Genomic DNA, 25,296 nt, shown 5'->3' on the forward strand with positions numbered 1-25,296 from the left:
AAAAAACAGCAAGCGTAGATTATGCCTATCTAATTTAATTCTATTTTAGTAATATAGATTGCAAATAATACTGCACTGCTATGTGGTTTAACAAAATAAACATAAATAAACTTAGTAAGCTTAAATTATAAATATAACAAAAAATCTGAGTTTCTAATGACAATCTTAGAAACCGATTGTTGGTTATATTTAGGAACGCAAAAGTTTCATAAATTCATTTTAAATTTCAATGATTGCAAATTGAAAGCGTCATATGAAATCATCAATTTTTTTTTTAAATTAAATATTTTATTTTTGATTATAAAACTTTCGCGTTTTATTAGAAATAATAAGTAAATAAAAGAAGCTCCAATCAGCAACGACATAACTCACTTTCAATCCACTCACCGAGACTGACTTGCCCAATTGCCCCAAATACCCCCGCTGTCGAATGATCCATGGCCTGAACACCGCCCAGATAGCCCAGGGCCTGGCCTGCCGCTGCAGCAGATGTTACAGCAGCGGCTGATGCAGCTGCTGCAGCGGCGGCGTTATTTTGTTGTTGCTGTTGGTGATGCACCTGTAGAAATAATAGATGATAGTATTTTGAAATTTGAAATAATGGTATTGATTTGCGATGCCAAAAAGAGTATGAGTACTTATTTTGCATTCAATAAAGGCAGAATTATGAGGTAATGGACCAATGTTTTCACATCAAATTTATTTAGTGATTTTTTCATAAATGATTTCAAAAATATAATGCCTCACTTCTGTCAAAGCAATAATTCACATTTCCAACACAATTTGATTTAATTTATAATATTATATTTTGTAGCTTAAAAATCATATTTCATCAGATCGTTCTTGATGCATAAAATAATAAAATTCAAATATAAATCACCTTGATGTTTGCCAAGATTATAATTAATTATTTATTTATAGACATATTGCATGGTTGAAAATTGCAGTTTTCTAAAATAGAACACATATCAAAAGCTCAATAACAAATGAATTACTATTTTTAACTTCCCGTAGGGTAAGTTATAGTAATCGCAAAAAAATCGAAAATGAAATTTTTTATATATCTTTACGTTTCAGAGGTTTCTGAATATTTTGGCATATCGCAGAAAAAAATTTATGTGTGTGTGTGTGCGGATACAAATTTTAGTAACATGGATCCAGTGATTTGATAAGAATTTTCAAAATATTTCAATATACAATTTTCTTCAAAAAGTCTTTTTTTCAAAAAAGTAAATTTTTGTCAACAATTTATAGTTTCTCAAAAATCTAATTTTTCAGATTAATTTTTTTTCAAAAATGTTAGTCTTTTAAACAAAAAATATTTTTTGGTACGGGAAGTTCCCCGAGTTTAGTTTCAATTAATTATTTTTACATACAAGTCTAAAAATTTTATTATACCTGTGCAGCCCCCAAAGCGGCGCCCAAGCCCACGCCCAAAGCTCCATGCCTGGCCAAAACCAAAAGAGCAGCACATATCTCAGATGCCGCCGGCTCGCTGTAACTTGAATTGCGTAATTGCAGCTAGAAAAAAAGAAATATTTGTCAGCACTATATTAGAACATGACTAACCCCAATCTTCTTACATATTACTTATTACTGCGCGAAATGTTATTTCCAAATTATTTACCTTAATATGATCTACAAATTGCGCAGCAAGAGCAGCGTTGGGAGCTGCATTTTGTGGTCCTAACAAGTTTAAGGATAATTGTAAACCGGCTGCAGCAGCAGCTGTGGCTCCTACTCCATTTACTAAAATGCTACCGGCTGTTCCTGGACCAACACCAGCAACACCTGTAATAAATAAATATAAAATTCAATCGTTTATATTTAGGAGTTCTTGAAAGATATTCAAAAAGCAAGATTATCTGCATTCGTACATTTTTAATTTATAGTAAAATTACAAATTCGAAAAATGAAGTAAAAATAGCACATATCACTATCGATGTAGAAAATTTTTATATTTATATAAATAACAACTTTCATGTAATGACCTCTACTTTATATATCGCTTTCTAGCTCATACTCCATTAGCTTTGATTTATTTCAATAGTCGTTCATTAACTTGACAGACACCAATAAACGATCTCCATGATCGTTTGATTATAGTATAACTTCAATTTTATTACCGCATAACTAATGCAAAAACACTCCTATTGTTTAATTTTCAATAGATATTACAATTAGCAGATCATTTCAATAACCAACTCCTCGAATGCCTTTCAAAATTGATTTAAGATTATGCAGAACATGAATGACTGGTGACAGTCTGACCTCAAGCCTCTAATATAACATCAATTGCAATAGACATGGAGTTATTATAATTTGTCCATTGACATAGATTTCTCTAGATTCTTCATTATGACATTTATCAGTTAGATTCACTTACATCATTATAATTGAATAATAATAATTAATTAATTAAGCATTAAAATATTCTACTGACCTTGTTGCTGCTGATGAGCCGCATACGGGGATCCAGTAGGATTGAAATTCGCGACTGGTCCAGCAACGTCGGCGTAAGAAACATTTAAACACGTCCCAGATTGTGGGTCATCTACAACTTTTGCTAAAATCATCATGCAAGCTGCCTTGTTTGAATCCTTATCACCTAAGGAAATAAAATAATGTGAACAAAAAAAAAACATATGTAATATTTATTATTGTTATTTTATCTACATATATATATAAATAAGTCGGGTTTTCCTTTCTGACGATATAACTCCAGAACGCACAAACCAATTTTGACAATTTTGCATTCGTTGGAAAGGTCTCGGGCTCCCCAAGGTTTATAGCTAAGAAAATTAGTGGTGCATGGCATCGTGCCTTAATGCAAATTGCTGGAACTTCACGCACCGTAATTAAAAATTCGAGTAATGACATTAGTGAGAATTATTAGAATTATGCTTGGTTAAGTCAACGAGCAATTCTTGCCGCAAAGAATAATGATGTACACGCACTGAATTTCACCATTCAATCAAAAATTGCTGGCGATTTGGTGACATACCAATGATTCCGACTGGTCTTCCGTTTGACTTCAAACGATTGCAATTTTCAGTTCGCCTTGCGTTCGCAATGACAATTAACAAGGCCAATCGCTCAGTGTTTGCGGGATAAATTTCGAATTGATTATTTAGAAAATCATTGTTTTTCACATGGGCAGTTATAGGTTGCCTGTTCACGAGTTGGACAACCATCCGCTTTGTTTGTGTTATTGTCAGACCAAAAAACATAAAATGTGGTTTACCAAAGAGCACATCAATGAAACGGATAATTTGCGGATTCACTTTCATTTACTTAGAGAAGTTCAACTAGAAAACACTTCATTTTTGTAATCGAAATAAATTCAATACTGTACTGTAATAAAATATATTTTTTCCTTTTCAAATATAAAACAAACAAAAAATTTCTTCATCTTTCTCACGAAACCATCTGGTGGCGAAATCTGGGTTTGCTAGCATTTTATATAACAAACATTTTTTACGTGGATACAAACCGTATTTATAAATTTTAAGATTAAATCTTTTCAATCGTAATAAAATCTCTTATAAGGGTTGCTTGTACTGACCTATAACAGTAATGCATCGTTCTTGTAAAGATAGATCTTTGGCTTTCTGAGAAATTTGTACATAAGATCCCGTCTCCTCTTTGATTTGTTTAATGTAATTACCAGCTTTGCCAATAATCATACCAGCCGTTGAGTTTGGTACTAAAATTTTTACTTGTTTATCTCTATCTTGCGTACCCGCCAAAGCTGAAAAAATAATCATTGAGCGTATAAATATCGTAAACTTGATCTCTAAAATTTGCCAAAAATATATAAAATTAAAATTTCAACATGCAATCAAATATAAGATATCTTATATTGGTTTCTTATTAACAATTTGCTTAAATAATTCAAAGATGTTTATATAAATTCAACTTACCGCTTATCCCGTTAACATCACCAGCTCCGGCTAATTGTTGTTGCTGTTGTAGAGTAGCGTTTTGTTGTTGTTGTTGTTTGCTGATATCCGGTTTTTCCCTGATTCGGTCCATTATAAAGTCCAATACCTGCATGATAGCGTCCACGCTTCCTGTTATCAAACAAACCCGCTCCGACGTTCCTGAAGAGAAAAATAAACATCGCGGTCACAGCATTGGCATGAATTACTTTCGCACCGATATAAATCAATTTGTATAATTTCATTGGAGAAACTGGATTTTGTTATTAGAAAATAGTTTAGCCAGAAGTGCTAAACCAAAAATAATATCTTAGGTACTATGGTAACCACTTTTTTTAAAGTCAAAAACCGGGACAGCAATTTTTAGTTATGCTAATCCGGGACACGAGGAAGGGGGGTTCCTTTAAAATAACAAATGCTACTTAAGAATACACTAAAAAAAAATTAGTTTTTTTTATATGAATAAATTTTTTTTAATCGGAATTGCGGACTTTTAGTAAGAACTTTATTATTCAATTATATGTAGTACACTTTTATCTATTTTATCTCTATGTTTTTCTCGCTTTTGAGTCTCTATTCAATTTTCTTAGCACTTGTTCGTTTATTTTTTATAATTTTGCTTATTAGTTTTCGAAAAACCGGGACTATCCGGGAAAAAAGATTTAAATCCGGGACAAATATTGCTTTTAAAAAAAGGCTGCGGCACAAGTTGGAAATCCGGGACGTATGGTCACCTTATTGGTATTCTATAATCGAGTATTTTAATATTATGAGGACTTCTCTACTCTATAATCTTTTTACAAGCCATTTTCAAGACAACCAACAATTTAATATATTTTTTAATTTTTAATATATTCAATTTTTTTTATAATATTTAAGGTACTCTATCATCTTTTTACAAACCATTCACGAGATGCGACTGGTTAATCAAATGTTTAAATTGACTAATGATATTTGATATGTTCCATGTTAATTTTATTTAAATTTTCTTAATGTGCATAAATTCGATTTGAGTGTTTTAATATTATGAGGACTTCTCTACTCTATAAACTTTTTACAAGCAATTTCCAACAACCAAGACAACCAACAATTTAATATATTTTTTAATTTTTAATATATTTAATTTTTTTTTAAATTATTTAAGTTACTCTATCATCTTTTTACAAAACTATTTACAAAATGGGACTGGTTGTTCAAATTTGTAAATTTGACTAATTGATTTGATATGTTCCATGTTAATTATATTTGAATTTTCCTAATGTGCATAAATCCGATTTAAGTATTTTAATATAAATGAGGACTTGTCTACTCTATAATCTTTTCATAAGCCATTTACAAGACAACCAAAAATAATATTTAAGGCACTCTATAATCTTTTTACCAACTATTCACAAGATGTGGCTGATTATTCAAATTTGTGAATTTGACTAATTGATTTGATCTGTTCCATATTAATTTTAATTACATTTTCTTAATGTGCATTAAGTATTTTATTATTATGCGGACTTGTCTACTAAATTAAGATTCATTTCAAAGATTGCAAAGCAGTTGAGCAATTTATTTCGATTGTGATCGATTCTATCTTTCACAAATCGCATTAAATATAATTATTTATTTTATATATTCAAAGTAAATAACGTAATAGGATTATCGTTTCCTAGAAACAGTAAAACTAATTTTACACAGATTTACAGTCAATGAATAATAGACATAGTTATGTAATAGAAACTAATAAATCTGTCCACTATCATTGATGAAGATAGAAGTATTAAATAATTAGAAATAATAACAAAAATTTTATTAAACAATTATGCTACTACTAAGCAGCATACAAATAAAATTTTAATCACACTCATGGGACAAACATTTGACTTTGAAATAGTATCACAAAATGTTTTTTTTTTTAATTTCAATATTTCTTACAACTGCTAAATAATATAACATCTAGTAATATAAGTGAATAGTAATATAAATATAAATAAAATAGAGTATAAAATAAAGGATAGTATTTTCATTAAAATTTAATATAAATATACCTATAAAATAAATAATTATGTTTTGCGATTTGGGAATCATAGAATCGATCACAATCGAAAAAATTGCTCAACTGGTTTGCAATCTTTGAAATAGATCTTAATTTAGTAGACAAGTCCGCATAATAATAAAATACTTAATGCACATTAAGAAATTTTAAATAAAATTAATATCCGTATTATGATGATTTAATATAAATAAAAGCAAATAATGATAATAATAAAATTATTAAAAAAAAATTGTGAAATAAATAAAATTATAAAAGTAAATTACATTAAATAAAATATACATTTGAATTAAATTAAAAAAGTAAATAACTTTAAATAAATTATATATTTTAATCATAATAAATATAAAATGTATACTCCACAAAATTATTTTATGATTTTCATCTTTTATCATAGTTGCCATAAGATGTCAATCTACTATAAAAAAAATATTTCTTTGTCAACTGCGGTTTCAATTTGAATCGCTCTATTTAACAGAGATGAAAGCACGGTAAACTTAGTACTTGCGTTTTACTTTAATATACATTACTCCTAGAAGTAAAGGAAGAAAAATAAAATAGATATAAAATCTCTAAAGCACTTTGTATGGTTCGTTTTTATATATAATGATTTAGATTTAAAGTACCTATTCCGTAGGAAATTCTTAATAAAACATGTGTGACCGATGTTTAATATACACGTATATTATTATTTCTGCAGTATCAAATTATATTCGAACAAATAAACATATTCAATTAATTAATCTTAAAGTATGCGGTAATATCGTTTACTATTATAAATATATAATGAAAACGCTTGCCAAGCTGAAAATATTTATTACAATTCGAATTCAATCTAATCGTTTGTTTATGCAAAGTATACAAGCCAAATATTCGGGTAAATTATCCCGTAAAATACAAATGGAATTGCAAGATACATGTTGAAGTAGGATCAAGCGTACATTATTTTCATATTTTAACAGATCTTTATGAAAATAATTGGTTTAAGATATAAATATTTACTAAACATGCAACTAATTTATTTCAACTGTTATGTGCTTCACCTTTTTTTAACAAAGTCATACAAACATTAATTATAATTTTAAGAGGATCAACTTTTTAAATTAGACTTACTCCTCAGATTGTTCAATTTACAATATTTGCACAAATGATACTTGTTCTAACTACGAAAGCGATTTATTATACATATTAAATTGTTATTAAATTATTTACCTGGATAAAAGTCATGTGATTTCGACATCTTGACGCGTGCTCCAGTGTCCTTTTGCAGTTGTGCGATAGTTTCGCCCCCCTTGCCGATGATTGCACCCGCCGCCACTGACGGGACCAATGTTTTAAAGTGATACGTGCCATCGCCTCCTAGAAAAATAGGAAAAATCTTTTAATATAAAAATATTATACCGTATAATTTTTTGTATTATGAAGACCCAATTATCAAATCGCAAAAAAAACACCTGAGGATTTTTATAAATACTTGAATTACTTTTTGATATAATAATTTATTTACTAAAAATTTAGTAAAGTTCACAGTTATTTATCAGTATATTAAATTAATCAATTTAAATCAAGTGACCTAGCATTTTCATTAAACGCAGATTGCCTGAACATTTCACATTTTAATTATTCAAGTTGGCTTTTTTTATACAGGGAAAAACCAACTTAGTTTACGGTTTCATGTGTTCATCAATAATTCATTTCAAATAATAATTATGATTTTTTGTATCGAAAGCGGGTGATACATTTTTCAACATTACAGTTATACTGAAACATTTCTAAATATATAAAAAACTAGCAAACGTGAGAAAGATGAAGAAATTTTTTGTTTGTTTTATATTTGAAAATGAAGAATTTGATTTTAGTACACAACAGTAATGAATTTATTTCGTTTACAAAAATAAAGTGTTTTTTAGTTGAACTTCTCTAAGTAAATGAAATTGAATTCGCAAATTATCCGTTTCATTGAAGTGCTCTTTAGTAAACCACATTTTTTGTTTTTTGGTCTGACGTTAACACAAACAAAGCGGATGGTTTCCCAACTCGTGAACAGGCAACTTTTAACTGCCCACGTGAAGAACAAAGATTTTCTAAATAATCTATTTGAAATTTATTCCGCAAAATTGTTAATCGTCATTGCGAACTGGAAATTGCAATCGTTTGAAGTCAAACGGAAGACCAGTCGGAATCATTGGTATGCCACCAAATCGCCAGCAATTTCTGATTGAATGGTGAAATTCAGTGCGTGTACATCATTATTCTTTGCGGCAAGAATTGCTCGTTGACTTAACCAACCATAATTCTGATAATTCTCACTAATGTCATTACTCCAATTTTTAATTACGGTGTGTGAAGTTCCAACAATTTGCATTAAAGCACGATGCCATGCACCACTAATTTTCTTAGCTCTAAACTTTGCGGAGCCCGAAACCTTTCCAACGAATGCAAAATTATCGAAAACGGTTCGTGCGTTCTGGAGTTATATAGTCAGGAAGGGAAACCCGACTTATTTTTATATATATGTAGAAATACAAATCATATCGATGAATCTACATGTAGAGTAGATTATTTTTCATATTATTTCATCTCTAAATCTAACAATCGAATAAATATTATTACAATGGAACATAGAGCATATGAAGAGTCTGAGTTATGAAACAGATATTTGATGATAAAGATGATACATTATAAGATTCCAAGAGTTGATGGAGCGAAACCAAAGAAATTTAAAGTACAATTGCTCCTTCTGAATTACAAAATTTATCCAAAATTAATTCAATCTGAAAACGAGCCTTTTGAAGAAACATTCAATAACGAATCAAATTGATATTGCGGAATATATTTGCTAATCAAGAAATATCTATACATACGTTGACTTTTACCAATAATTATACGAAATTCTCCGTCGCAACAGCAATCGCTGGATTAATTTTAGCGTTTCTATATTTGTTTGTCTGCGTTCATTAGTGTAGATAATTACTTCGATACGACTAATTACGGCTCATAGACGCAGACGGTCGCATTTAGTCGGTAACAGGTAACAGGTATTTCGTGAACAATGGCGTATGGAGTCACTAAACAGCAGGTACATTTAATGGCAAGCGAAAACGGGGGCATTCATTCGCATGTTAAATATATTCACTTTTACAAAACAATAACATTTGAATTTATGCGAAACAACAATGTTATAGGCATGGCAGGGTTTAGGAAAATAATAATTAAAAATTATTTAACTACGATTGTTACTTCATTGCCATATATTACTCGCTATCTGACATTCTTTCTTCAATATTTGGAATATCATTAATCGAACAAGCAGATTTTTTCATTAAAAATGATTGGAAAGATCACTAAGTTGTGCTGATCGATGCATTAAGAAGGCTCATTTTCCATCATATAAATGGCAGTTCCAAAATTGTGCAACTATTATAATAGAATTACAATGAAGTGAAACAAAATTACAAATGAAACCCTGTGGCGGAGTGAGAAGGTGCTTCATCAAGCAGTTCCAACAAAAAAGAACAAACATTTTTTCTTTTTCCATAATAAAAACAAACAATTAAGTGAAAAGCGTAGGATATGTAGATCAGCAATCGGGGAACTTTTTTAATCATTACCCCAAAATATTATTATCTAAGTTGATATTACCCCCATGGCGAAGAAAGATTACTGACATACGAAGAACTATATAGCAAATACAGTAAATTTCATTAAAAATACATACTTTGTTCGGACGTATTTTCATTTTTATTACATTGGCCATGAAGGTGGCAATCTTCATGGCAATGAGCTTTTATACCTGATTGTTGCTACTTGTAGAGGGAGTAGCGGATTTGGATCGGACTTATTTTTCTCACTTCTAAAACTATAGTCCGCGTAACTTCTTCCATTAGAACTTAGTGACAAATCATTGGTGTAATAAGAACTTGCAACAAATACATAAATTATACAAACAACTCAGTGTTCAATACAGTCCACAGCTACAAAGGTTAAATAAAATATAGACTAACAACCTGAGTAAATCTAAGGAGAGACTTAATATGCATATAAATAATTTTTACCCCAAAAAATTTCAATTTTACTCCATTTGGGGTATTTTACCCCGGTTCCCCGACTACTGATGTAGACGAATGAATATTGACCTCGCTGGAGCATTTAGCCACATAATAGTCCTTATAATACATATGTAATATAAGGTATATGAGCTACATACATTATTGTTTTTGAAATTTTATCATTCATTTTTGACAATTTTCATTGCAAAGATTCTACATAATGTGATTGGTCCATTCATGTATATATGGTCACCATGTTCACTAATCAATTTTTATCCCAGTACTTCTTTTACTGTGGAGGATGTTGCCATTTCGGCCAAGCTCTCTGCATATGATCAAAATATCAATTGCGAATTTGATTTAAACCAACATTAACCTAACCTGTACACATTAACTATAATCCGTTCCAATCCCTGGCCTGTACTTGCACATAATATTATTATCATCGCCATGAGTGCAACACCACGGTCAAAAGCAGCCAGCGGCATATATTCTAGTAACACAATGCACATGATATAAACGCGCGAATAGAATAGCATAAGGACAATTTCACACTAAGTGGAGATATCTCATCATTAAACACTTGATTATTAATTTTTTAAAGCATTTTTTTAGACATGCATAATATATATTTATAACCTGTTCTCAAAATTTTGATATAAATTTGTTATGTGCTTAAAGGTCAATGCAAATTAATTCCATATCCAACGTGCCCCAAAAATGATTAATTAGAATCAGGTTTATGAGGCAAGAATATGAAGGACCACTGGTTAGGTGTTTTATATCTAGCTTAGCTAGCTCGATATCAAGCGGTAGTGATATCAGATTTTCATTTGAAATTATAGATCTCAAATATTATCTCATCAGAAAGAGAATGGTCAACTACTGGGTTGAAGAATGTACATCACATTAGCTCATAGAACACATCGCTGCAGTTCCAATATATAGAAATAATCATGTTTAGTTTACTATTATTATTCACTTAGCGATTTATCATACGTTTATATCAAAGCAATTATTTTTTTGGAGATACTGAATAGGCACAATGCATACCTATATAATCTGATTGTGAGTATAATTTGTCCCATTCCATATGTTCAATATTGATATTATGGCAACATATTGATCTAACTCTTGATTTATTAATATCACAATGGCCCAAATAAAAAATTATTAATCAAGTATCGATGTTTGATTGTTCACATGGCGCGTGTTGATACTATTTTGTACTTGAATTTTGTACTTTGATATATTCTCAAGTATTTACAAGTTTGAATAGAAGTTAAGAGGGAATCTATTAATAATACTAATATTTTTTGGTCTAATAATAATAGTCAGATACACTTCACAATGTTTTAAATTTAATCACTATAGCATAGTTTGATCGATCCCATCTGATCCCGAATAAGTATTTTGTGAAACATATAAGAAGATCATAATTAACAAAACAAGGCAATTATTAAACCAATATGGTCCTACGGTCTACAACTATGGGGTACGGCCAGTAAATCAAACAAAACTATTCTGCAGAGGTACCAGAACAAAATTTTAAAAGAAATCGCAAACGCTCCAAAATATGTTCCCAACTGGTTAATACTTCAGATCTGAGATCTTAGAATTGTAACTGTAGAAGAAGAAATTAATCATTGCTGCTCCAGATACAAGACTCGTCTAAGTCGACATCCACACCAATTAGCTTGTGACTTGCTCAAGCCTTTACCACCAAAGCGACTCAAAAGAAGAACCAGCAATGATCTACTACATAATATCAGGGAAGGTGCTATCGCTGGGTAGTGATCCTTCACACGCTGTCAAATCAAATTTACCTGATTAAGTAGCTGAATGCACTGTGTGTATAGTTTTCTATGTATAATAAAACAAACAAACAAAATCTAGTAATAATTTACCAGTTACAGTGTGAAACAACCTCAATATATAGGAAGTATTAATGTAACAATCATGAGAGAAGCGGACTGTAGTATAGCTATAGAAGATCACTTCAAGGCCACTCTCCGCATGGAGAGAAATAAGCCATTATAAAGAAAGAGATAAGATACAAGTTGATTTCTTCTTGCCGTACATTGTATCATTGAGCACGTTCTCATTTCGCTTGTATTAAATCATAAACATAATATATATTGTTTAACATGTGCGATACACCGTAAACATATGTTGTGGAGTCAATCGGAACAGACATCTCTCAGGAAAGCACTGATCGAGAACTGATTTTAGATCAGGTATAATATTTGATGAATTGACGAAAGTACTATTTTGCAATCGCAATTCTTATTCAAAATCTATGACATCAACTGTAAAATTGATATCATACTGCTTGATATCTAATTAGGCAAGATTAGGAGGAAACCTGGGACGATTTTGTGATAGTCGTGATCTTAATCATTACGTCACGACGGTCTCAAACAAAATTTTCTCAGAATTTTATCTTTGTTATAACTATTGCATTTCATTTTCGGTGAACTACTGTTGATATCAGGTGTGCAATCCTGAAGTCAATTTAGTTTTTTTATCGAGTATCATTTTACATTGAGGGGTATCATTTATAATGAATAAAAGTTGTAAACAATTTTAAGGAACCTTGATTAAGTTCCTTGTTCATGTATATACGATAGTTTTTTGTGTTCGTATTTTGTAACATCAAGTAAGATTTTGAATACAAATATTGATAGTAAGAGTAGTTCATCGTCATTTTAGAGTTGTAATAAAAAAATACTTCGTTGAGTAAAGAGAAACTATAAAAATAGAGTATATTTCTTTATAAATGATACTCTATAAGTGAAAAAATGTTAGCAGAAAATAGCTAAAGTAGCGAAAATTGAATTAAATTTTCATAGCTTGACATTAAAATTTATAGAACTTGCAGAATGGTTAAAATTTAAAATCTTATCAAATTCAAAAATTAAAAATACATCAATTATCCTGGTAATGCACCAAGTACTGACGAAATGAAAACAAGAAATATATATAATTAATCGTTATTAAACTGACATCACAAGAGAATAGATTATTTATATCTCCATCTAATCAATTTTCCAATTGCTATGCAGATGTCATGTACAAACAATAGTACATAAAATTCGCAGCAAATTATATGTTGTGTTTAATAAATCCGCTTGCGCATAAATTGCAAAAAAATAATAAGTAATTGCTTAGTAGAACTGTTATATATAATTCCTGCATTATTTTAAGAGATGATACTTTGAAACTCATGAAAACATCAACACATTCATGACAAGACGACCTTGGCAACTAATATGCAAATAAATTACCAACAGGATTTCTTATTGAGAGAAGCTTGATTCAATTGATTGTTGCAATATTTGTTTGAAAATTTTAATACATGGTGCTTGTAAAGTTATATAAATTAGGTATAAAATTGTAATGGTATATAATACTATAGTGGTTCTAGATATCGCTTTTTTGATTATTTAAAACGGTCATATTAAAAATGCCAACAGATTATTTAACTCTAAGAAGTAAACATAATAATGGTTGTAAATAAGAATATGAATTCATTGATTTAAATAAATTTGTAAACACATGTGTGTGTACATGTGCAAAGAAATTTGTCTCTGATATGGTGTTCTCTTTGAGAGAGAGGAAAAGCTCAATTTAAACTAATTTGACGAATATGATTTATTTTAATTGAATACATATTTAAATTGAGATTATGAAATTTGGATTTCATGGAGAGGAGGATGCATGTGTTTATAAATGTATTATTTCAGATAGCAAATCAAATGTTATTATTTTATAAGTAAACATAATTTAATAGCTTTTGCAAAGAAAATAATCTATAACATTAACTTTTTACAATGATTACTCTACGTACTAGTTTGCAAGTAGGTACATAGTTGTTGCAGAGGTTTTGCTAATGTTAGATCGATATGCACTTGAAACTTATAATAGTTTTGTAAATGCACGTTTTCAAGTAAATTTAACCTGTTTGTGTATGCGTTTCGTTTAAATATAAAAATGCTGGTGTATTTGTAGAGAAATATAGGAATATACCAGGCGAAGGGTATAATTATTGTAGTCGCATTGTGGCCCACATATTCGACAGGGTCTCCACTATCGATTGCCTTCCCCGGGTAGCTAACGGGCTTTATTATATTTATAGCACTATTGTGGGCCTTCATTATATATATATATATATATATATATATATATATATATATATATATATATATATATATATATATAATTAATGCGGAAAAATGACCTCACAACAACACCTTGAAGATATTTTCTGCAGACTGTTATTTCAATTTATTTATAAGAATTCCTTAATTTTTAAAGTTGTTTCTGATGAATATGTGTTAGAATCGACAAATAAAAAAGTAACAAGCATGTTCATGATTCACGACTTCGTATTATATGTGATGCCAGACGCTTTTCGACAAGCTCAAAAAAAAAGCGTTGACAATGGTTACAAAAACCACGGCGTATAAAATGATGTCATACGCGGCCATGTGGTAATCATAACGGGATATGATACCCAAATTCATAATAAAATGGGGTGTTATATACTTTCTAAGAATTGATATTAATATTTTTATTATTTATATAACCTAACCTATATATAGAGATAACTTATATATGACGTAACTCGAAAATAAATATGAAAATATATTTATGTTGTACGTTCTTCTTTAAATGTGAGTAGTTCAACAGTTCAAACTAGGTGAACATTAAAAAAAATAAAAAAAAAAACATAATTAGTGAAGGCAAAAAATATAACTCAGTAAGTCCTTAGGGCTATTTTTATTTGGATATTGAAATTTTGAATAAATCGTAGCGAAAATGCGGACTTTAGTATTTCCATAATCTGCAATATGTATATGCTCTATTGTCACTACAAAATATTAAAGCCCGGTGTATACCGCCACGTAGTTATAGAATTTATTAAAACTCTCCTTCGATAACTTAGGTTGTTGGGTTATAATTTAACCCTTGTAGCTGGTGTCTATATTAAACTTGTATGTGTTTGTTGCAGTTCTCATTACAATCACTGATTTGTTACTAAAGAAGATATATTTATTTATTATTTATTATACATGTTGTTTCGAGGACTTTACTTTTGTACAATTAGTCCCATTAAACTTTCCGCTATTCCCTGTACCAGGGGTAGCAATCATCTCGTGTAAAAGCTCAATGCCATGAAGATTGTCACCTTCATGGTCAATATAATAAAACGAAAATACGTCCGAATATCCGGATTTCAACTACAAATTACTCAAAATTTCAATATCCAAATAGAAATAATTGAGTGATGTGTTAATTGTTAATAGTCAATATTAGAACACAACAAATAAAACTTGAAAATTAGAAATAAAACAGAAATTCATACTACCTTATATAAATAATTTTGCTATACAATATTTTTGTAACACTATTTTCTGTAAAATCTATGGAGAAGTACGTTTAACGAAATTCAAATCCTTATTATACTTCTAAATATATGAATTGTTCAAAAAGCAGAGTGGGACCAATTTCGTTGTGTTTTTTACTTATATCCATATTAAGCCAAATAGTCATTTAACTTGTTAAACAAATTTCACAAAAAATTGAATCTCAATTCACACCACTTTTACATTATTATTAGGAATTCAGAATAAACCCAACAAGATAAGATAGAGTAACTTATCGTTAATTGTTTGGGAAAAATGGTTTTCAGTGACCACATCCGGATCAATTGCATGGAAATAAATAAAATTGAATTTGTATTCTAGTTATGAAACAGTTTAGTTTAAATATCAGAAATGTTGAATTAATACTTTGGAAGTTACTATTTGTCAATAATAGTTGCTACATGTGTATAACCTCACGATTTGAATGTGGTACAACTTGCAGCTCTATATTATATAAAACTTTTTCCTCGTTATTCGTTTATTCTTATCAAGGGTAAATTTAATTGCTATAGCCATACTAATTTATAGGAGTTCCAAAAGCTTTTGAAGGTTATGCTTTTGAATACGCATTAGGGTGGTCCTTAATATGGGCATTTTCGAATTTCCTTGCTCCCTCAATTGCGCACTCTCTAAAAGTTAATATTAGGAGGTAAAACTTTCAGAGAATTGTTTTTTATCAATTTGGAACCATTTGAGCCCTTGGGAGCAAGGAAATTCTAAAATGTTCATATTAAGGGCCACCCTAATAGGCATATTAACATTTTAAATAATATCACCAATGATAATAGTGAATTTTGCAATAATTATCAATTGTTACCCCCAGGGCATTCCTATTTTTTTATTCTCCATTTTATTTACAACTGCCCAGTTAAGGATATTTAGCATTGTATACTAAATTGACAATTGATTGAAATGTTGGAAAAACAACTCAATAGCTGTTTGAACAATATTTTGATGATACTGATATATTTTTAATTATTTACTTATAAATAATTTCTTATAATTAATAACTAAGTTATTTCAATCTTTATCAGGAAAATTGATGACTTAGAAACTTAGATCAATTGGCGATTTTCTCTTCAACTTACGTCGAATTCCATAATCTAAATGTTATAATTTTATTTCTCATATTGTATATTTTCCTATTTAATGCGTTGAAATATTCTATCGCATAACAAAAAGTAGCACACAAAGTTTAGTATGATAACGCTAAAGCAAACAAAAGCATGGAACTACTCCAAGTACAGTCGCTCGCTACATAGAGATAAGAAGAGGCAATAGATAGATAACTAAAAACACAGTAGTAATCGACAGGGTCGCATTTGATTTTCGACAAATAATTGAAAACAATTAGATTCTTGTGTAATATAATAAAAAACCCTTAGGTAACAAGGCGTATAAATATTATACACAGTCTTTTAAAATTTAATTTTAAAACAGTCTTTTAAATTTTAAATTTAATAGGTAAATTAACAAAAATTATGAGAACATACTATCGTGTGCTAATTTTTTCAAATTAATTATGTGAAATTTGAATATAATGTAATCAAAAACATATATTTATTTAAGATATAAAATAATATAGATAAAAAATAATGTAATCGAATAATAAAGTTCTCAATTAAAGTTCGCAATTCAGATTGAAAAAGATTGATTTATATGAAAAAAAAACTGTTTCATTTATTATAACCTTAAATACCATTTATTATTTTGAGACTACACCCTTCTCCCCCCGACCCGAATTAGCATGACTACTTCTTATTAGCACATCATAATCAATTCATATAAAGCTTAAACTTTTAAAGTAATTTAATTGCAACAATAAACTAGTGGTGTATGGCGTCGTGCCTTAAGGCAAATTGCTGGAACTTCTTATTAGGATCATTTAAATCGGTTGATCCGTTTTCTTAAAAACTGACATTGTTAACACTTTTTGCTCCATATCTCCAAAGCCGCTGAACTTGCCTTTGCCAAAAACTAATCAGCACATCTCCCTATCAAGAGGAATCGATTTCTTTTCGAATTTTTGAAATCGGTTCATCCATACGCCCGAAATCGTCGACGAAAAATTGTCTCCACACACACACACATCCATCTTTTATGAGGTATACCTAAATGTTCAGAAACTTCTGAAACGTGAAGATATGCAAAAAAAATTATTTTCGGTTTTTGGCCCATTACTATAACTTTTCCTACGGGAAAGTAAATAAGATATGATACATATTCTCTAATATTTGAACTATATTGCTAATTAAGTAATAAGTGTTCACATAAGTTGGTCATACGTTCCGGATTTCCACCTTGTGTCCCGAGTTTTTCAAAAAGCAATATTTGTCTCGGATTTAGATCTTTTGTCGCATCCTTAAATAGTACACAATTCACAGTCAATAGACATGTCCTGCCTATGGAATTTTAAATTTATTATATTGACGTTAATGAGATTTATGGTTGCCCTTATAACAACAAGGTTCTAGGTTGTATTCCCACCTCGACAACCTGATTTCAAGCAGTAGTGATATCATCTTTCACTTATAGATCTAAATTTGCTTTAGATTAAGGTTAACAACCATTGGGTTGCCTTCTAATAATGCTAGGTTATAACTAATTACATCACAACAGCTCATAGAACACATAGAACAGTTCCGATTGCTGTTCATAAAATGAAAAAAAAATTAAAAAACTATTGACATTAATGCATTTATAATTGCTCTTGAAGTGATTTGACCAACTCGCACTTGCGTGATGGTAATGATTATCAAAAGTTGTGTTTAAAGTTTGCTATTGCTACATAAATTTTACCTCAACTCTGTTATTGGTTAGCTGATAATAAATTTATATAAATGCAAAAAGCAGAATTTTTACTAAAATTATGTGCATTAAATTAATTTTCAGACTAACTTTAAAATGTTTTGTCATATGAAGTTGACTTATAAATTATGTTTTTTGACGTAATTTTTATGGTTACACAACGTGAGCCTTGTCATGAAAGACTTTTAACTGCATACGCTTAAAAAAAACAAGTACTAGGAAATATATAAAACACAAAAACATAAAACAAAAGAACATGATATGTACTTATTGTTAGGTATTTTATGTTCACACACTATTCTTCAGATATATTATTTTTATTTTTCATATTTTTAATTTAAAAGTTCCTATTGATTTTTTATCACGTTGATTTCTAGTATTTGTGCCCAAATACTCCATTTTCAATTGATCTATATTTTCAAGTAGAAACTGATATTAATGCTGCATGATACACGTGAAAATTTGTCATAAATCATAACTATGCTTTTATGTTATGTTCTGATAAAAATAAAATATTTTCTTCATGATAATATAAGATAAGATAACAAACAAAACTACAAGATAATATAAGATAACAAACAAAATTGATGACTGATTTTTAGTAACAACAATCAAACACAAGTCAATGTAACTAATAGATGTTGATGTCAGATATTATCTGATCTTAGAAAGCAATAAAAAATATAGAAATTAAACTGTGGCTATCACTAACAGTAAATCAAACCTGATTAGGGATTAACTAGGAAGGCTCGAATTTTTACGATGTTTAAAAGAGTGGGAATGAGCATATAATAAATACTATTATATACATGAAAACTGTTAATGAAACATTAACAAAAATATTACAGTATATAAATTACCGTACGTATTTGCATATATATATATATGACTAATTCCATAAATCATAATTAATACATATAAATTATAAAGTCATATTCGAGTATTTATTCTTTCCATATATTCAATTCACATGTAAAAATATAATAAGAAAGAGTGTACTTAAACAACATGAATCAACTTTAAAAGAAAGTTTTTTGTGTGACTTTTTTTTAAAAGAAGAATCATATATACGTTTGCTTCAACGGTGGGAACTTATTCGTCGACGAACACATTTATGTGATGTATATTTTTAACAGTGTATAGAGATATCGATATGAAAATATACTTATGAAATAATAATGATAATAATTAGATGAGTTATTAATATGAGATATTTATGTTCAATATTGCGGTATATGAAGTTCATCAAAATAATTGATAAATACACACCAAATGATTTATCTTTATCATATTTATCAAACTAATTAGCGTAATGATATATAAATCCAAATCTTGCGCTTGTTCATTTACGAAACTCACATTTTTAACCTTAATTTGAAATTTTATCTCGTTTCACGTTCAAGTCATAAAAATAATCTAAGAAAAGATATATTACAACAATTTCATTTGTAGTAGATGCAATTTAAACTCACTTCAACTTCAGTCACTTACTAAAGATTACTTAAAATATGTATAAAAATATTTCCAATTTAAATATTGATCACCCAAGACTTCACTTCATTAATTCAAACTATTGCCATGTCATGGATATGTACTAACAAAATTTATAAATACCTTTATAGAAAAAAAATCCTTCAGATATCTTTTTCACAAAATTATCAGTCATGTTGTTAACGGTTTGTAAACAAGTAACATGGAAACAAGAACTCCACACATTTAAAATCGTTTGCAATCAATGTATAACGTCATAAAATGTATAACACAAAAATATTTATTTATAAATATTTAAAAATCAGTTGTATTTTTAGATTAAATTCTTTTGATAATAAAAAAAATATAATTGACTTGTTAATCAACACTCATTATTACTCGAATTAACGGCATGCCAGAAATTCAAATTTATAGCATAATACATGTGTGAGAACGTTTTGTTTAAATCAATATTTGAATATTTTCACATGGCTATTTTTATTAGGTCACTTTATGTAATGTTTGGTTGCCAAATAGTACGATACGTGATTCCGAATGAAGTAAAAGCTTTCAAATTCTATGCACAATAAGAGATTGGGAATTTGTTCTAGAATAGAGACACGGTGACTTTTGGGACAGAACGTCTCCTTACGTAAGACACGAGTTTTTGAAACAAAATTTGAATTATCAAATAAATCAATAATTAGTACAATTTCCTGATCAACTATTGATAATAATAGTAATATATTATAATATTCTTATGGAGTTTATTTTGTTATTATTTTATAATGAAATAATGAACTAATTAAAACATATCATTTTTTTCTAAATTATACACTACAAAGTGTATGATGTTCTAATAATTCATATAATTTAGCGACTTATATATAAGTTTTATACTAATGTATAATTCATATGAGAATTTTTTAAGTACATGAAAAGATATTCATTGCTTCTCTATAAATCCAATGCAGCTCACTATGTATTTTGAAAATAACAGATCAAGATCAGCAAACACACAATGTTTTGTAAATGTTGTTTTTACAAAAAAAATTCTTCTTTCTCATATAAAAACCTCAAAAGCAGCTTTTAATAAATAATTGATACAACTTGTAAAATCACATATGTATTTAGAAATATTTAATCAGATGGTATTTGAAATGATAGGATAATAACGTTTTCTATATATAAAATATCTATCAAACAAACCAAAAATTACAGTGAAAACCAAAACAATAGTAACCGTAAATTAATTTAAATTACATACATTCGATTAATCCTGAACAGTTCATTAACAAAATAAACTTGCCATCCTAAACACAAAAGCTGTTGAATTTACATCGATGAGTACTGAAATCTATCATCATAGTAAATTGTCAGCGAGCTTACCATGATTTAGAGTAATTTAAATTTACACATAAATTTGGTGAATTTATATAATGAAATAGTTAGTAAATTAATATTTACTGATTTGGAAAATATTTTAACTAAAATTGATACTTCAGTTTCGATATCAATTACCTATTTTGATAATCTAAGTATTAATTTAATATATTTTATTCGTTATTTATAATCAAGGGTCATTATAATTCCTCAATATTTAACTTCCCGTAGGGTAAGTTATAGTAATCGCAAAAAAATCGAAAATGAAAATTTTTATATATCTTTACCTTAGAAAAAATGGATGTATGTGTGTGTGTGTGTGCGTGTGTGTATGTGTGTTCGGATACAAATTTTCGTCGACGATTTCGGGAACACGGATGAGGCGATTTGAATAATTCAAAAAACATTCGATTCGTATTGATAAGGAGACGTACTGATTAGTTTTTGGCGAAGGCAGGTCTAGTCGTTTCGAAGATATAGAGCAAAAAGTGCCAAAAACGGTAACTCAGTTTTCAAGAGAACAGAGCGTCCGATTTGAATAATTCAAAAAGCATTTTACTTGTATTAACAAGATGAAGAACTGATCAAATTTTCATGAAGACAGGCCTAGCGGTCGGAGATCTAGTAAAAAAAGTTTAAAAAAAAATGCCATCTGGCGGTCAAAAATGATCATTAGACATATGAACATCAAATTATCAGATATTTTATGAGAATTTTAATAATGTGTATCAATGTTGTTTACATTTCTATGGGTTTCGTAACATCGTTTGTCCGTTGGACGGCGACGCGACGCTTACGCGCTTCGATATTTCGCCTCTATGAAGCTAAAACAGTGCGATTGCTTTAAAAAAAAGTTCAAAATTTCCAAAATATTTCAAAATAAAAGTTTTTTTCCGGAAAAGTCATCAACAAATTTAAAATTTCTCAATAATCTCTTTTTTTTTCAAAGTTAAAATTTTTTTTATCTTTCAAAAATAATTTTTTATACCGAAAGTTCCATCAATTTGCCTTAAGGCAGGATGCCAATCACCATTAGTTTAATATTATTATTTTATTCGATACTTATAATTTCTCAATATTTTATAAATTATTTCACTACTATTCGATTATAGTATGAAATATTATCATCGAATTCTCCGTATGATACTTAATCTAACGTCTTCCCTTTTGGCAAATAAAAGTGTCACTAGATACTTTTCGATACCAGTATGCCATATAAAATATATGACAGATCATTAAACTCGTAAAAAATTATATCATAAAATATGAACCAGAAATAAATAGGGATAAATGTAGGGCAAAATGTTAAACCTTGACGATGTTTAAATCATTATTGCTTAGTAAAAATTAATGAGCAAGGAAAAAGATCAATTACTCCTGTTAATGATGCAAAGATTATGCAACAAATGACAAAGACTCTTAAAGCCTTTTGAAGTAGATATTATAGCAATTATATAAAGTTGCTTGCATTTGTGATGCAAACACAAGTGTTTAAATCGCTAGAAAAAACATCAAATTTACCATAATTTATTTAATCTATCATAATTAATTTAATTATGACTGCATTATTTTATGAATCACCGATAAAAATATACCAACACAGAGCAATAATACCAAAATTTAATTTCAATTACCTATTTTTACAAAACTAAAAAATTCCTCATGGCCAGAAAAACTGCAGAACATTAATGTGATTTTTTGAATGACATCCTAGTTTTTCTATAATATGAATATATATTCATAAGCAATACAAATTACATAATAATTTATTCTTTTCCTCTTATGTCATAGAATTCTTTCTCTTTCAAACCATCATTAACCTTGTAAATATGTTATAGAAAAAAGCGGTAAAAAACTATATTATTTCGACAAGGTTGCAGCTGTTATGTAGTGTTATCATAATATGAGCATAATAATCTCTTGTTCATAAGCGAAAAATAGATACTTTATATTTTTTCGTGTTTTATTCGCAAATTACATGAAATATTTTACAGCACAATAAAGGTAATGTACATAATTTATGGCAATTTGATAGTGAAAGATTTAAATTAAATTAGTACAAATTATCCAATGACATTGAGTAAAAATTAATTAGTCTTGTGTAAGGGTTTGAAATATTTTTTTTATTAATATGTAAATAACTATTATTTGCTTTAACTATTATTTGCTTTAACTATTATTTTTGTGATATTAATGATATAATTAATTGTAGGTTTATTCAAAAATTTTATAGCACCTGTCGAAATCTATAACTTTTAAGAGGGCTATTTTAGAGAGTTAGGGCTATTTTGTAAGTAGAAATTGTAATGCCATTCTCTAATCAGTAAGACTGAAAACATCTATTTGATATTATATTCTTTTCACGTAAAACTTGTATGTCATTTTTTTCTTATAACATAATCTCTAAAAAGTTTTATATTTGAATTAACAAACTACAAGGTGATCACCTTAAAACAATAGTAGCTTTTGTGGTAGTAAAATCAATATTTACTTCTAAGTGTAAAATATTGATAAAATTATCCATTGTATCTAAAAATATTTGAATTCCAAGAATATGTTCAATTTGAATATTGCAAATTAAAAATTGTAAGTCAAAATTGCTATATTATTCAGAATATGTGAAAAATAATATGTTTAGTTTTAAGCTGAATTAGTATCAGTGAAATAATAGAATTACCTATGAAGGTACTGAGGAAGGTCAACTAAAACAAATAAATATAACATTAAAAATACTGGTATGTGTGTAATTTAGAATTACTAGTAATGTTAAACATAATTCTCTATATACTTAAAATAACACATTCGATAGAGTAAAATAGCCTTGAACTTATAAATTGATGCTTTATAAAGAATACAACAAACACGAGGCCGATAAATAAGCATATATGCATATTTTTTATTGGAAATGCAAAATAAAATATTGCATAATATGTAAACTAATATGAAAAAATATTTTTTTTGTCAATCAAAACTTTATGTTCTAAACGGCAAACCATATGTGAATTAATCGTTCAATACCCAAGAAGTAAAACAAACCTTACAAATAGCATTTTCAAAAATTAATTCAAATTTTAGATTTGTTTAAAAATATTTATATATATATATATATATATATATATATATATTATAATTATTTAAAAAATAAATTTAATTTTTAATAAAATATGTAATAAATTCACTAATATGATTTCAATGATGTTTTTATATAGCTTAGTTCTGTTTTAAAGTTTTAATGTAAAAGCACTTAGTTTATAGCATTATCTCTCCGTTTTATTATAAATATATAGCATTAACTTCATTGAATTTTAGATAATTCTGTTTTAACGTGTTTATCGAAAACTCTCAGCAGCAAAAGCAGAAATAATCCAACTAGACTTAACAGTTTCGTATAGTAGGAAGTGATATGCACGCGCGAAATAATCCCGGAATTCCGATTGACGTAACTCAAGAGGTGACTTTTCCGACGATTTCCACTATCATTGCTACACACCTTTACGGTAAAAAGTTATTTGCGGTTTTTTGGCGCACGTATTATTGCAGCTGGCATGCAGAAAATATAGACACAAATTCCATCATGGTAAGAGGTCTGATGACAAAATATTCACCATTAACCAGATGTCATATAAGACAAATTGAATTTGATATAAACTATTGAGATGTAATGCTACACATATGTGTAGCATATCAGGAAATAGAAACTTTTTTCAAATATGAGAAACTAGTGGTGTATGGCATCGTGCCTTAAGCAAATTGCTGCAACTTCCCGTACCAAACATTATTTTTTTTAAATAAGATTACACATTTTTTAAACTTTGGAAAAATTAGATTTTTGAGAAATTTTTCATTTTTGAAAAAATTGACTTTTTTGAAAAAAAAACTTGAGAAATACGTCTTTTTATTTTAAAATATTTTGGAAATTTTGAACTTCTTTCAAAGGATTCGCACTGCTTTAACTGCAAAGAGATGTAATATCAAAGCGCGTAAGCGCTGCATCGCCGTCCAACAGGCAAACGATGCCACGGAATCTATAGAATTGTAAATAAAATTGATACATATTAAAATCTACATTAAATATCTGATAATTTGATGTGCATATATCTATAATGATCATGTTTGACCGCCAAATGGCTTTTTTTTTTTACTTTTTTCACTAGATCCCCGAAACCGCTAGACCT

The 25,296-nt window shown here is 28.7% G+C and overlaps 1 protein-coding gene across 6 annotated transcripts in view; it reads right to left on the reverse strand.

The window, feature by feature from the left end:
- LOC113384519 (RNA-binding protein Nova-1) overlaps positions 1-25,296 on the reverse strand; it is an 82,662-nt gene that overhangs the window by 29,274 nt on the left and 28,092 nt on the right. For 5 of the 6 annotated variants that reach the window (XR_003367947.1, XM_026622247.1, XM_026622246.1 and 2 more), the window contains exons 2-7: positions 7,195-7,341; positions 3,924-4,103; positions 3,566-3,751; positions 2,444-2,608; positions 1,628-1,791; positions 1,399-1,521 (exon numbers count right to left, since the gene is read on the reverse strand). Coding sequence is in view for 5 of the 6 variants with exons in the window: in XM_026622247.1 (XP_026478032.1) it covers positions 1,399-1,521; positions 1,628-1,791; positions 2,444-2,608; positions 3,566-3,751; positions 3,924-4,103; positions 7,195-7,341 (965 nt within the window). In the remaining variant the exon portion in view is untranslated. The remainder of the gene's footprint in view (positions 1-1,398; positions 1,522-1,627; positions 1,792-2,443; positions 2,609-3,565; positions 3,752-3,923; positions 4,104-7,194; positions 7,342-25,296) is intronic. The other variant, XM_026622248.1, reaches the window with a different exon arrangement.

Source organism: Ctenocephalides felis, unplaced genomic scaffold (assembly GCF_003426905.1).
Source record: "Ctenocephalides felis isolate EL2017-DRISC unplaced genomic scaffold, ASM342690v1 CF-g0.4_SCAFFOLD_03571, whole genome shotgun sequence".
Taxonomy (NCBI): domain Eukaryota; kingdom Metazoa; phylum Arthropoda; class Insecta; order Siphonaptera; family Pulicidae; genus Ctenocephalides; species Ctenocephalides felis.